General features: G+C 35.9%; 4 protein-coding genes across 5 annotated transcripts in view; 2 read left to right on the top strand and 2 right to left on the bottom strand.

Moving 5' to 3' along the window:
- LOC106337939 (nucleolin 1-like) overlaps positions 1–6874 on the bottom strand; it is a 9036-nt gene extending 2162 nt beyond the window's left edge. The window contains exons 1-4 of the mRNA XM_013777036.1: positions 6658–6874; positions 6536–6575; positions 6290–6348; positions 5897–6196 (exon numbers count right to left, since the gene is read on the bottom strand). Of these exons, the coding sequence (XP_013632490.1) occupies positions 5897–6196; positions 6290–6348; positions 6536–6575; positions 6658–6705 (447 nt within the window). The 5' untranslated portion in view covers positions 6706–6874. The remainder of the gene's footprint in view (positions 1–5896; positions 6197–6289; positions 6349–6535; positions 6576–6657) is intronic.
- A 1617-nt stretch (positions 6875–8491) lies between these two features.
- Positions 8492–14307, top strand: part of LOC106343054 (solute carrier family 40 member 1) — an 18009-nt gene continuing 12193 nt past the window's right edge. The window contains exon 1 of one of the 2 annotated variants that reach the window (XM_013782177.1): positions 8492–8551. The gene's annotated coding sequence lies outside the window, so the exon portion shown is untranslated. The remainder of the gene's footprint in view (positions 8552–14307) is intronic. The other variant, XM_013782175.1, reaches the window with a different exon arrangement.
- LOC106337938 (solute carrier family 40 member 1-like) lies at positions 8888–11237 on the top strand. Its single transcript, XM_013777035.1, has 5 exons — positions 8888–8907; positions 9267–9614; positions 9684–9864; positions 10534–11017; positions 11212–11237. Exons 2-5 carry the CDS (start codon positions 9295–9297, stop codon positions 11235–11237), a joined length of 1011 nt encoding a protein of 336 aa, XP_013632489.1. The 5' UTR covers positions 8888–8907; positions 9267–9294.
- Positions 13771–14307, bottom strand: part of LOC106337937 (glutathione S-transferase T2-like) — a 1682-nt gene continuing 1145 nt past the window's right edge. Inside the window, exons 2-3 of the mRNA XM_013777034.1 lie at positions 13917–14279; positions 13771–13791 (exon numbers count right to left, since the gene is read on the bottom strand). Of these exons, the coding sequence (XP_013632488.1) occupies positions 13771–13791; positions 13917–14279 (384 nt within the window). The remainder of the gene's footprint in view (positions 13792–13916; positions 14280–14307) is intronic.

The following is a 14307-nucleotide window of genomic DNA, read 5'->3' as shown; positions in this document are numbered from 1 at the left end:
CTCATCTCCAAACAATTGTATTATTATCCCATTAGTGAAATTTTCCAAACATAAAAGTGCAGTACTTTCACCAAGTCGGAGATATTCGTCATACGCATCTCCCGATTGACCATATGCCAGCATACAATTCAGAATTGCGTTTGTGCAACATAATTAATAGAGATTAACAAAAATCAGAATTTCGTTTACCTCGTAGTTTTTGCAGGTGAAGAAACGCTTCTCAGGAAGGGTGTCGTAGTCCTCCTTCCCCCGAACCTCGTCAATGATCGTCGAACCACACGGACACTTTCTCGGAATCCCGTATTCTGAATCACAAACGTATCCTACCATGTTGTAGTACTCCTTTTGCCTCTTCATCTCTCTTCTCTCTTCTGCGGGATCCATCTGAACCAAAATTCCAAATTATTAGAACATACAATGACGAAACAATATTATGAAATGAACCCTATATCGAACTCTCAAGACGATTTACAACCCTAAACCGAAACCCCCATATCGATTTAGAACCCTAACTCGAAACCCCCAAATCGATTAAGAACCCTAACTCGAAACCCCCAAACCGATTTCGAATCCCCGATAATGGAACCCTTAATCAAACCCGCAAGACGATTTAAAACCATAAATCGAAACCCCCTTTTCGATTTAGAACCCTAACTTCAAACTCCCAAATCGATTTCGATTTCCCGAGATCGCTTTCGAGCCCAGAATCGACCCTATTAAACCGTCAATGTACTTGATACTCACCTGAGCTCATGGAGGAGACAGTCCGTCGGCGATTTGATGGAGAAAAGCTCTGGCGTCAGCGTCGCATGAAAATCGCCTCGGAGAGAAAGAAACCCTATACAGAAGAGAAAATGAAAGATCTATCGCGCAACCCGTGTTTCGCCTTCGTCAACCCGAAAACAACCTTTCAATGAGGTGTTGACATGTGGCTTGAACCCGTCTCACACGGGTTCACTCGGACGAACCGGTTCACCAAAATTATAGCATTTTTTAATTTTTAAAATTATTACGGGCCTCAAAAACCGAGTCCATGAACCCCTTTTGATCCTCTGATGGGCATGCTCTAATGCTTCCAGGCCATGGAGTGGTCTAGACAAAGAAAACTTATCACAAACATTAGAAAATTATTATAAATACATTATTCACAAACAAAAATACTCTATATTAGCTTTTTAACTTCATTGTATGTTGTAATTGTATTTAATTTTTAGATATTTTTAAATTTTTCATTGTATTTATTTAAAATAATAATAGTTATTGTTTAGATATAAAAATTTGTATTTTTTAGATTTTTAAATTATATATTTATTTTTCCAACATTCGGTTAAATATGATAAACATTAGGTTAATTAGTTAGATTTACAGTTTTCTGCATTATTTATTTGATATGTATCTATTCTGTGTGATTTGCATTGTCTATTTGATCTGCAACACTATTCGAAGCTGAAATAACAAATGGCATGCAAAATTATCAGGATATATAGTAAAGGCAAAATATCAGATCTGTTGGGTTTAAACTAGGCCTGGGATTTTTGTCCGAACCAAATGGGCCGAACCGGTTTTTTTCGGTTTTCGGTTCGGTTCGGTTTTCAATTCGGTTCAATTCGGTTTGGTTTTGAAAATTAATTCGGTTTTCGGTTCGGTTCGGTTCGGTTTTTGATTTTCAAAAAAAAAAAAAATTAAAAACCGAAAATAACCAAAAATATCCAAAAATAACCGAAAACCCGAACCGAAAATAACCGAATAACCCAAAAATAACCGAATTTAACCGAAATAACCGAATTTAACCGAAAATATCCGACTTTTTGGAAAAGTAGACCGGAATGAGTCGAAAACCAAAAAATCGATTATTTTCAGAAATAATTTTGAAAACCGAAATTATCCGATAACAATAAACCGATAACCGAACCGAACCGAAATTTTATTCGGTTTATTTCGGAATTGTTTTTAAAAACTTCGGTTAACCGAAAACCGACGGTTCGGTTTTTGGAAAACCGAAGTCGCAGGCCTAGTTTAAACTATACTTTGGCTTTTAAAAGTTGATGGCTTCTGTAATGAAGCAAAGGTCAAAAGAGAAATTGATAAGACTTCAACACGATTGGAGTTTTCAATTAAAAATATGAATTTCTTGAGAACTAATATTATACGCGCGTAATACCTTAAAATAGTACTTAAGTGTAGGCCTGGGGCTTTTATCCGAGATCTGGATTCTATCCGAGATTCGATCCGGATCTGATCCGAAAATCTGGATATCCGGAGCGGCCGAATCCGGATCCGGATAGTAAAATGTTGGATCCGTCAAATCCGGATCCGGATATCTTGATTTTTTAGTCCGAATATTCGGATCCGTAAGTTTTATTAATAACTATTTTAGAAATAGTAATATTTATATATAAAAACTAACTTTTTAATATATTTTCATTTTTATAATAGTTTACGTAAATTTTTATGTAAATTTTGTAATATTATACATTGAAATCATTAAAAACATTATATATTTTTAAATTATTTTTAATATTTTTATATATATTAATATTATTTATTTATTTATTTTAAGGATCCAAATCCGGATCCGGATATCCGCCGGATATTACAATTTTTAGAAGGATATCCGCCACCCGGATATCCGAGAACCCCGGATCCGGATAAGGGGATAGTAAAATTTTTTCAATTAGAAATATGAATTTCTTGAGAACTAATATTATACGCGCGTAATACCTCAAAATAGTACTCAAGTGTGTGTATATATGTAAATAATTTACTTTTTGATAATAAGATAGTGAAGCAACGTGCTATACTCTAATCTTGTGTTTGATTTTCCATGCAGAACTATGAGATCCCATTTCTCATTTGTTCGTATTTATTATAATGATATGTGAATATGAATCATATATAATCTCTTAATCATATACAGCATAAAAGAAGGGAAGAAGATACAAAAAGAACATCACTACATGAGAGGATGTCCTATTGATACGAATTAAAACAGCTGGAAACTCCTGATCAATAATTAGTACGGTTGACACATGAATGGTTGGCATTTTCCATTGTTTGTGCTTCTTATGCATTCTTACGGCAAATGCACATAATCACAACAACTCACAATCTAGAACATTAAGATTAAATAGGAGCGGAGCCCCCGCGCAAGCGCGGGGCCGAATATATTGTTGAACTGTTGTGTTGTTTTGCGTATTGAATTATGTTTCTTACACCACTTTTGTCTTCCGTATGCTAAAATTGTTCAACATAACAGGGAACTGTTAAACCGAAAAATATCTAAAATGATTTTTAAAAATAAAGAATGGTACCAGAAGTGGAAGTAGAGGCCATTATACCCTGATCCGTAATAGATGCCTTAGAATTAGTCAATGAGGAAGGAATTGGATTCGCTGGAACTCGAACATGAGCGTTAAACTGAGCGATAAGACTCCGAATCTGTTGTGGAGTGAAGTCTTGTAACATGACATTCGTGCCTCCAGAAGTGATATGAGGAATCAAATTCGACGCAGATACATTGTTGTAATGCAACGACCCTGCAGTAGCATATGCATTGGCAATAGCATTTGCAGGTGTCAATGGCATTTGAGCTGGAGCAGACATCATCTGAGTCTTAGGCTGCGAGTGATTCTTTTGTATATATGTTGAACCATGAGTCTTGTATCCCGGGGGAAAGCCATGAAGTTTGAAACACTTCTGAATGGTATGTTCAGATTTACCACAGTGTGTGCATATCGGTCTCTGTGACTGACGAGCTGTATATGCAGCAACATAAGCAGCATTATCATCTTTTTGAATCATCAAATCAACTGAACTCTGAAAAGCAACATTGTCAGGAGGCGTCACAGGCTTGATAGATCGTTGCCTTTCATCCTGAGTCACGATATTGAAAGCCCTTCAATGGTTGGAATAGGCTTCAACATCAATATGTGCCGGCGAGTCTGATCATACGATTCACTAAGCCCCATAAGAAACTTCGTTACTCTGCTTCTTTCTTGAAGTTTCTCCGAGAGAGCTGCGGCATCACACTCACACTTCCCACAAGTACATACCGGAAGCTCCACATAGTTCTTGTGTTCTTCCCACAAGGTAACAAGCTCCGTGTAGTACGTGGATACATCCATAGATCCTTGCTCAATTTTACTTAGCTTCTGCTCAATATCAAAAACATGAGGTGCATCATCTTGTTTGAAACGAACCAAGAGATTCTTCCATATTCCTTCAGCCGTGTTGATGAAAAGTAAGCTTTGACCAATCTTCTTGGATACTGAGTTCATCAACCATGTTGCAACCATGTCATTGCAACGAGACCAAGCGCCATAATCGCGGTGAGTAGACGCAGGTTTAGGAACCGTTCCATCAATGAAACCGAGTTTGTTACGCACATTCAACGCCATACGCACAGAACGTCTCCAAGAATGAAACTCAGAAGCTGTACTCAGACGATCAGTAACAAGAACAAGCCCAACATGATCATTATCATGCAGATAAAACGGATTCTCATATAGATTTGTCACATGTCTCTCAGAGATACAGGTTTCAGATTCGCCATAATCGGAAAAGAAAGATCGAAATCTCATATAGCATAGTTAATATATAAATTGATATTAGTTTCTCTTATGTGTATAACATGTTGTTTAATGAAAAAAAAATAAACCCTAAATCACATTGGTTAAATCAATTATCTTATGATATTAAATTATCTAATATCTCACTAATAAAATAAATATATATTAGTAATAAATATCTTTATAAAATATTAAAGAATATATATGGATATTCATATCGCTATGTAAATAACTAATTATTTCAAGTTTGAATCATGTTTTCCTCTGTAAAAAAAAACATCCATCGTTTTTTTATAGAAATCTATTAATATTAATATTTAAATCGATGAAAAATCAAAGTTATCTTAAAGTAACTATATAATAGAAGAAGATTTCAAATAACTCAGTTAGCTACACATTTTAACAAGTGAACAATTATAACATATAACAGAGTCATCTAAAAGTTTTCATAGTTATAATATTTTTTTTTTTTTTGAAAAATAAAGGGTTAAACCCGGGTCTATTAAAGACACAGACCTAACCCCGGGGGGGAGGTGCAACCCACGGATGGATCCTCTCCCGGATATTCAAATGGACCGTAAGCATGGACCCATATCCGCGTGGCCACATGTGGAGCTAATAATTTCGCACTAGAGGGGAGTCGATCCCTGGCTTGGACCAACAGGGCAACTCCTCCTCTAGTGGAAACCACTAGGCCACCACGATGTGGTTAGTTATAATATTTTTCACTCCATCAAAAATAAAATTTTAATTTAGAATGCAAGGCATACAATATTCACTTAGTGTTGTCTTCACAAAAAAAAAAAAAACAAATATGTTGTTTACAAATAAGTTTTCTTAAACGTTAAGTAGATTTAACTGACTTTATGTTAGTGTATGACTTTTTAATGTAAATTCATATTTTAAATAACACAATTTGAAATCTTAAACTTCCAAACATTTTAAATTTTGTAACCTCGGAGGTGTTCCTACTTTCCCGTGATCACCTTCTAGGCTGGGTTGGTGTTGCCCGAGGCTTTAACACACATTATAGCCAATCTAGGAGTCCTCTTGTCGATTGAGATTATATTTCCCTCGACATATTCAGTTCGCTCTAGGTATTGCCAATGACATGTTCACATTTTGAAGTTTTTGATTATGTAGCATTTGATACATTTTTCAAACCCACCAAAAGAAAACTATATAGTATATAACATAGCTTACTTTATAAAAGAAAGTTAACAATCTGATTGAAGCATAAACACTGCAGCCAAAATAGCATAACAAATTTCACAGCCTTTAAAGTTAAAGTGGCCATAATATTCGTCTCTAAGTCTAGCCATGGTAACCAGAAGCTTATGACCTCCCAAGTCGCTTCCATTGAGAGATAACGCGGCCTCAATCTCACCACCACGTTTTTTCAGATTAATAAAAGCATATCCTCTGGAAACACCGGTTTCACACTCGATGTGAACAAAAACCCTCGTCAACTCTCCACATGAACTGAAATGTTTGGCCAGTGCGCTCCTGATCTCATCCCTAGAACCGCTATTATCAAAACCCGTGACGAATATGGTATGCTCATTGTTTCCCTCTGCATCTTTAGTGCCAAAACAACACTTTTTTTTCTTCTCTGTGGTTTCTTCCTCCTGTAGAACGAACCAAGGATTTCTATTATTTGCAATTAAAGAGATATAGATCAACTATGCATTTGTACAAATATTATTAAGACAGAACATAACCTGCTTCCGCTTCTTCCGACTATCAACTTCTGTCTCCAAATCATCCAACTCTCTTTCTGCTTCAAGAAAAATAAAAGAACCAAGTTCAAAATTAACAGAATATACTTCAGGATAACCTAACTTCTTCTTAAAAACAAACATGAGTAGAGATAATTATTTATGAGTTTTTTTTTTTTTAAAAAAGACCATTACACAGAACAAGAACTATGGCATAGCAAATAAAGAGAGACTCAATTATTTTCTTACCCTTTTGCAAAGGATCTGTAGCCTCAGCAGCTGCTTCAGCCTAAACCAACCCCAAAACAAAAACAATTACAATTAATAGTCGAAAATTGGCTGAAGAGGTGACTAAAGAAGAAGAAAACTACATGGGAGGATGATGATGCGGAGCATCTCTTGAGCTTGCTCTGGTCCATGGATTAGTTTAAAAGAGGAGATAAAAACGACGGCGGTTTCGATAGGGAGGTGGAGAAGAAAGCAACCCTTGAAGACAGCTTCCCTAATATTGCCTTGTGTGAGCTGGGCTTTTATGGGCTTTTGTTCGACCTGCATTTTTTTAATTTTATTCTTGCCGACCAAACTGATTTTATTAGAGATTGGCCTTTTTTTTTGTCAACTTTCACTTCATTTGAAGTCTCGTGGGTTATTATACAATGTAGAAATTTGTTGATGCCTTGACTTTAGATTTTGCATCTTATTATTGGATAGGAGATTTGGATGTGTTTCAAAAAAAAAGAGATAGGAGATTTGGGAACAAAAAGCATCCTAGTCTTCAGTAATAAAGAGTCGATCAAAAGTAAATGCTCCAAAAGCCATGTTTGTAGTTTGATTAGTAGTAACTAGTAAATAGTAATTCATTGGATATATGGGGATTGGACACAGTTGATAGAACATTCCAAATTTTTACATCACGCTAATTATACTTTTGATCTGACTTGGAATAGTTTATCAACCGTGTCCCGTACTCCAATCTATATGAATCAAATCAAAAGGTTCATAGTATAATCTGTAGAAACTGAATTCTCTATCTGTACAGAAGACGGATTCTAATTTACAAAAGAGTATATTTTCCGAATTTTCTGGAAAGCTGCTGCAAAGACTTTACCAATGGGACAAGCGTTAGTAGTTTGGTAACTGATGTCTTGTACAAGTGTGGTGGCCAGCAATGAAGACAACGCTCTCAAGAGCGTTCGAGGCATGCTTTCTTTACTTGAATGTTTTCTCGACGACAAAAGCTTCCTCTATTCATTTTATTTTGGGCAAATCTCCAAAATAGCACATTTCTAAGTTTATGTCACAAAAATAGCTCTCAAAAACTAAAATGATCAAAATAGCATTTTATCTTTTGAAAAATTTAATTTTTTTTTATTTTTCAAAATTTGAAATCTTATCCCAAAACCCCACTCCCCAACTCTAAACCCTAAACCCTAAACTCTAAACCCTAAACCCTTAACTCTAAACCCTAAACCCCACCCCTAAACTCTAAACCCTAAACCCTAAATCCTAAATCCTAAACCCTAAATCCTAAATCCTAAATCCTAAACCCCATCTCTTAACTCTAAACCCCAATATCTAAATTAATTTACCATTGGGGTATAAGTGTATATTTATCTCTTTTGATAAAACATTAAGTGTTATTTTGGTCATTTTTATTCTTAGAGGCTATATTTGTGACAAAAACTTTTTTAGTGTTATCCTAGTCATTTTCTCTCTTATTTTCTCTTGATCATGTAATCCGGTGGTGTAAAATTATCGTTTGCACAAAAAAGGAAGATCCACTTACGATTGCACTACCATCAGCTTAAGTCCAATTAATATTAGTTTTACAAAGTCCAATTTATATTAGTCTAATAATTAACAGAATCTACTATGCTTAAAGACCAAACCAAAAAAATTAAAGTGAAGAGAATCTTTTTTATTTCTACACTCTTTATTACTTCCTCAACCACACCTTGCTAGTGCTACTACTCTTTTTACACAAGTGGGAACATTTGTCATTCCTTCGTTAAAATTGATATCACCAATGATAACAAACTCTTATTACTTATCGAATCACTCCTTGCTACTGCTACAACTCTTTTTAACACAAGTGGGAATATTTGTTATTACTCCATCACAACAATTGGCATTGTTGATATCACAAATAATAACAAAACTAGCCTTCAAAAAGCAATTCTGATACTGTACAAAAAAAAAGCAATTCTGATACTGTACGAATCTGTTTCCATCATTCATTCTCTCAAGCTCGTGTGAGGCGCCTAAGTAGGTTCTTGTTTCATTCGTATTTGAGAATTTTCAGACTGATGTATTGCTAGAATTATCGTTTTTTTTCTTGTTTTGGATTGATTTATTCCTAGAAATTATCGAGATGGATCTTCTTCGATAAAGGATTTTGTTGTTGCTGTAACATATTCACACACATGCAAATGTTGTTCTGTAAAACTCTAAAGTAACAAATTCACTGTGGATTTTGGAAAAGTAAAACACATGCATGATCCATGTTTATGCTTTGAAATATTTTTCTCAGTCAGAAAATGGAGAATGCGACAGAAGCGGTGAGGATTGCTCAACAGGATGAAAAACGTGAACTAGGGCAGCCACAAAACCCACCACCACCCTTACGACGTCGTTTCGTTATATCTCTTTACTTTGGATATTTTCTTGCAAGATGGGGTGCCAGGTTAAATATAAATTAATAAATAAATAGTTTTTTTTAACATTAATAAATTAATAGTTTCATCTCTAACATTTTTTGTTATAAAACTGAAAAAGGTAAAATTGTGGATTAGTCTTTTCAGTAAAATATTAGTTCTTTTATTTTATTCTTGGTTTGCTTAGTTGATTTGAAATCTTGAATGGGTTTAAAGTTGGTTTATAAAAGCAAAAGAGAAGAAAAAAACACTATACATTGTTAGATCATTTGAATATGGTGGATACACTTCAATTTTGTAAGTATGAGTTTCTTCTTCTGATGCAGAACTTGGGAATTCTCAGTTGCTTTGTATATGATCTACTTGTGGCCAAACTCTCTGCTTCTTGCGGCCATATACGGTGCGATAGAGTCTGGTTCTTCTGCGATCTTTGGCCCCATTGTGGGACAATGGATCGAGGGACTGGACTACGTTAAAGTTCTTAGACTCTGGCTCTTATGTCAGAACCTCTCCTACATCATTGCTGGTGGTGCAGTCATCAAGTTGCTACTAGATTACGATCTTAAACCCCGGAACATCCCGGACTTTGCAACCTTGGTTGCGTTGACAAATGTTGCTGGGGCCATTGGTGTGCTTTCCACACTTGGTGGCACCATTCTGATCGAACGAGACTGGTAATGTTTTTTCACATGATTTATGCATACTGCATGCAATTTTATTTTGCTCTTTTGACTACCAAACAGGGCTGTGGTTATGTCGGAAGGTCATCCACCAGCGGTATTGACAAGAATGAACTCTGTCATTAGAGGCATTGATTTGAGCTCAAAGCTATTGTCTCCAGTCACCACCGGTCTCATCATTAGCTTTGTCTCACTGAAGGCATCAGCCATCACTTTTGCATTTTGGGCCACTATAACCGCTTGGGTTGAGTCAGGTCCGTCCCTTGCATAAGGCTCATGAAGCATATGCTTTAGGCCACAATCAAATAAATAGCTTCAGAGGCCACACTTTAGGGATGTTGTTTTTTTTTTTTTTGGAAAAAACTTTAGGGATGTTTTAGTGTAGTAGTTTCAGATTGTTTGCTAATACTCGTGACATACGAGAGTTCAACTCCTATTATGCACTTTTTTAAAAACATACGTATCCTTTCACTATTTTTTCTGTCAGTTTTCATATAATATATTGCTTACTTAACAATATGATTCTTTTGTTGACAAATAAAAAAACAATACGACTCTCTTAGATTATTTTCATTCCTTAATAATTTTCTGTATCATATGTTTTATTTATTTTAAATTAAATTCTTAATCTTGTTTTATTATACTACTGCTTAAATTTTTAAAGCTATATATTACTAACTTTAACTGCCATAATTATAAGTTTCCTACTAAATTAAAATAAATGTATTATTATCTTGCTAAATATTGATTCATCATTGAAAAACATATTTTAAATATTATTATAATATATAGCTCTAATACTATTCAATTACAAAAAAAATTATTCTAATATATAATTACTTGATAGTAAAAAATATGAGGCCACACTAAGTTAATGTGCTTTAAGCCACCAAATTAGTAGGGACGGCACTGGGTTGAGTATTGGCTCTTCATATCTGTGTATAGTGGTGTTCCTGCGATGGCACAAAGCAATGAGAGACGGATCTTGCGTTCCATAACAAAGCCAGTAGAAGGAACAGATGCACATGTTTCTGTCTCTATTGTTCCGGGGACTGAGGAAGGAAACCCTCCTCGTAGAACCGGAATGCTGAAGCTTCTTGATAGGATATCCACGTCCTCTTTTGTTGGCGCGTGGAGAATTTATATCAAACAAGAAGTTGTACTCCCAGGGGTTTCACTAGCTCTCTTGTTCTTCACTGTCCTCAGGTTACCTTTATCTTTGTATTTTGGATTTGTTCATATGAATGGTTCTCAAGTGGATGTCAAGTTTTCTGTTGCGAGTTATGGGGTATTCTTTACTCCCTTGAAAAAAAATAAGACCATTACACAGAACAAGAACAATGGCACAGCAAAGAACGAGAAACTCAATTATTTTCTTACCCTTTTGCAAAGGATCTGTGGCCTCATCAGCTGCTTCAGCCCAAAAAAAACAAAAACAAAAAAACTATTAATAGAGAAAAAAGATGATTAAAGAAAGAAGAAGAAGAAAATTACATGGGTGGATGAAGTGGAGCATCTCTTGAGCTTGCTCTTGTCCATGGATTTAGTTAAAAGAGAATAGAAAGACTAAGCGCGGTTTTGGTTTGTACAGGGAGGTCGAGAAGAGAGCATCCCTAGAAAACCGTCTCCCTTAGGGCATCCTTAGCCATATTTTAATGTTTTTTTTTTTTTTTGAATAGTTAAGGACTCTGATCCTAACTGTATGTCCAATGGTGTTACCACTATGAAGTCCTTAGAATTTTTTATTAATTTTTTTCTTAGAAATTTAAAATTATGAAATTTGCAAAACATTTAAATTTAAAATTCATTTATTGAATGATTAAATGTAAACATACAATAATTATTCATCTTCATCATTACCAAACTTGTTCCAAATATTTTCGATCAAATCATTTTTCAATCGTTCATGTAAATGCCTATCACGAACATGAGTCCGTATAAGAAGCATATTACCGAGATTTGGGGGCATCTCAGAAGTATCGGGTGCATCCACATTTGAACTTCTGGTCGAGGTTCCTTGTTCAAACTCAGATGTATCATACTGAGTGTATCCATTGCGTTCATTTTCTACTATCATATTGTGCAGTATGATACATGTTCGCATAACCATCCCTATTTGTCTCTTGTCCCACAAAATAGCTGGGTTTTTCACTATTGCAAATCGAGCTTGCAATACTCCAAAAGCACGCTCCACATCTTTTCGGGTTGATTCTTGAATTTTAGGCTTTAGGACCTTGAGGGAGTGAGATAGATTGGATAAATGTTGACCATTTTGGATATATACCGTCCGTGAGGTAGTACGCCATATCATACTGGTGTCTGTTGACCACGTACTGGACCCTTGGAGCTCGACCTTGTAAAATGTCATCAAAAACAGGTGAACGATCGAGGACGTTAATATCGTTTAAGGTACATGGAGGATCAAAAAAGGCGTGCCATATCCAAAGATCTTGTGAAGCAACCGCCTCCAAGACAATTGTCGGCTTTTCTGATCCACGTGTGTACTGTCCCTTCCAAGCGGTTGGGCAATTTTTCCACTCCCAATGCATACAGTCGATGCTTCCTATCATTCCAGGAAAGCCACGTATCTTTCCAATATCGAGTAGTCGTTGAAGATCCTCTGGAGTTGGTCTTCGTAGATACTCATCTCCAAATAAATGTATTACGCTTTCTGTGAAAGTGATGTGCTTTCACCAAGTCGGAGATATTCGTCAGCGGCGTCAGCTGCGCTCCCATAAGCAAGCATACGAATAGCTGCCGTACACTTTTGTATTGGAGATAGACCTAACCTTCCGACTGCATCTTTTCTTTGTTGAAAAAATGGAATATTTTCTGAGAGGCGATCGACAATACGCATGAAAACTGCCTTGTTCATGCGGAAACGGCGTCTGAATATATGAGCCGGATATGTCGGATCTTCACTGAAGTAGTCATTCCATAGACGGATGTGGCCTGCTTCGTTCGATATATGCACGTTTCTTGTGTTTATGGAGATGTTTGCTAAGACTTAACTGTTGTGTCCGTCGATTCATGATACTGACTTATACTAATTATATGTGTTCTATTTTTTCATTAAAAACGCTCTATAAAGACTAGCTCAGAATATGCTTTCTTTATCCGACTAGGTATGTGGTTGTGAGCCAATTATAAACCAAAAATGTCTAAGCCAATTCAAAACAACCACCACAAGTACATTAACAACAACTTTTATTGACAGGAGTGGCTGACTTGACCCTTAGGCTTTTTGTTCACACAACATATTCATCTAAATTAAAGTTCTACTCTAATTCGTCAAAGTTGCTAATTTAACTGGTCAAGAACAAAATGTTATTTACTTTTTGCTATACACTCTGGTTTGACTTTAGCTGGGAGTCCTCGACATGCAATAAAATATTTCTCAAACATTAAAGAATAAAATGTGATCAGCCTTTATAATACATATTACTAGATTTTGGCGCGGGTTTTCTAAACTATAGACAGTTTATATAAATTAGTACTGATAGATTGTTTGTACATTATTATGTTACTATGTTACGAAACCGTATTATATTGAAGCAAATAATTTTTAAAATTATATGATTATAAATTAGTTTATTTGAGATTTTGCATGTACATTATTTTTATATAACTTTTTAGGCCCATTTTAATAACCTAGCGCGAGACTCTTAGACCCGAGCGTGATATAAAAAGCAGGAGTGTCTGCGAATCCGTCACACGAGAGGATACGAATTAAAGCCTAATAATCCCTTTCCACTTGCTCTCATCAGATCTCGCCTCGCCTGCGATGGTGTGGTGTAAACAAAGACTTTGGAACATTGGCTAAAACAATAGTAAGAAACAGAGAGCTTACACTAGAGTTACAAAGCAGATGAGTTACAAAGCAGTACAAGTAGTAGAAGAAGCAGTAGAGTTACAAATTCGTTGAAGCAGAAGCATATGAGTTACACGTTCAAGAGATACAAGTTTTGAAAGTAGTAGAAGAAGAAGCAGATGAGTTACAAAGCCGAGAAAGCAAACATAGTTATAAAGCCAAGAAAGGGCAACAGAGAACCCGTGACTCGGTTCACATGAAAACACTAGCATAAACAAACAAAGCAGAAAGGCAACAGAGAACCCGTGACTTACACAGCAGCGTACTTGTCTTCAGTACTCACATGGGCTTGTACTTGACCTGAAACAGAGAAAAAAGAGATGCGTAAGCAAAGTTGCAAGCAGAGTTCATCTCAGACAATTATCACCAAACTTGCAAGCATAGTAAAGAAGATAAAAAACGTCACTAAACTAGCGTTAACCAACCATCAATAATGACAACATCTCAGACAGCAATTTCATTTTCAGAGCTTCTTCCATATCAGAGAGTGGCTCGGTCTTTGCAACCAAACTTGCAAGCAAACTCTGATTTGAAATTTGCTTTTTGGTCTCCATCATTTCTTTAAGTTGTCCTAGTTCTTCTTCTTTTCCAAGTTTCTTCCTCTTGCCAGCAGCCTTAGCTGCCTTAACTCCCATGGGTCTCTCTTGTGGCTCTGTCACTGACCCTTGAGCATCAGAATCAACAGGTTTGCGCTTGTCCTTACCACTGTCCTTCTCGAGATAGGTGGACGACCATTTCACATCATGCCTAAGCTCCCTCCACGCATGTTCCAAGTTAAACTTAATGCCCTTGTCATTGTAGAAGATATCCAAGGCA

This window comes from Brassica oleracea, chromosome C4 (genome assembly GCF_000695525.1).
Source record: "Brassica oleracea var. oleracea cultivar TO1000 chromosome C4, BOL, whole genome shotgun sequence".
NCBI classification, from domain to species: Eukaryota; Viridiplantae; Streptophyta; class Magnoliopsida; order Brassicales; family Brassicaceae; genus Brassica; species Brassica oleracea.
Note: the sequence above shows the minus strand (reverse complement) of the source record. Positions and strands in the feature narration are given on the sequence as shown.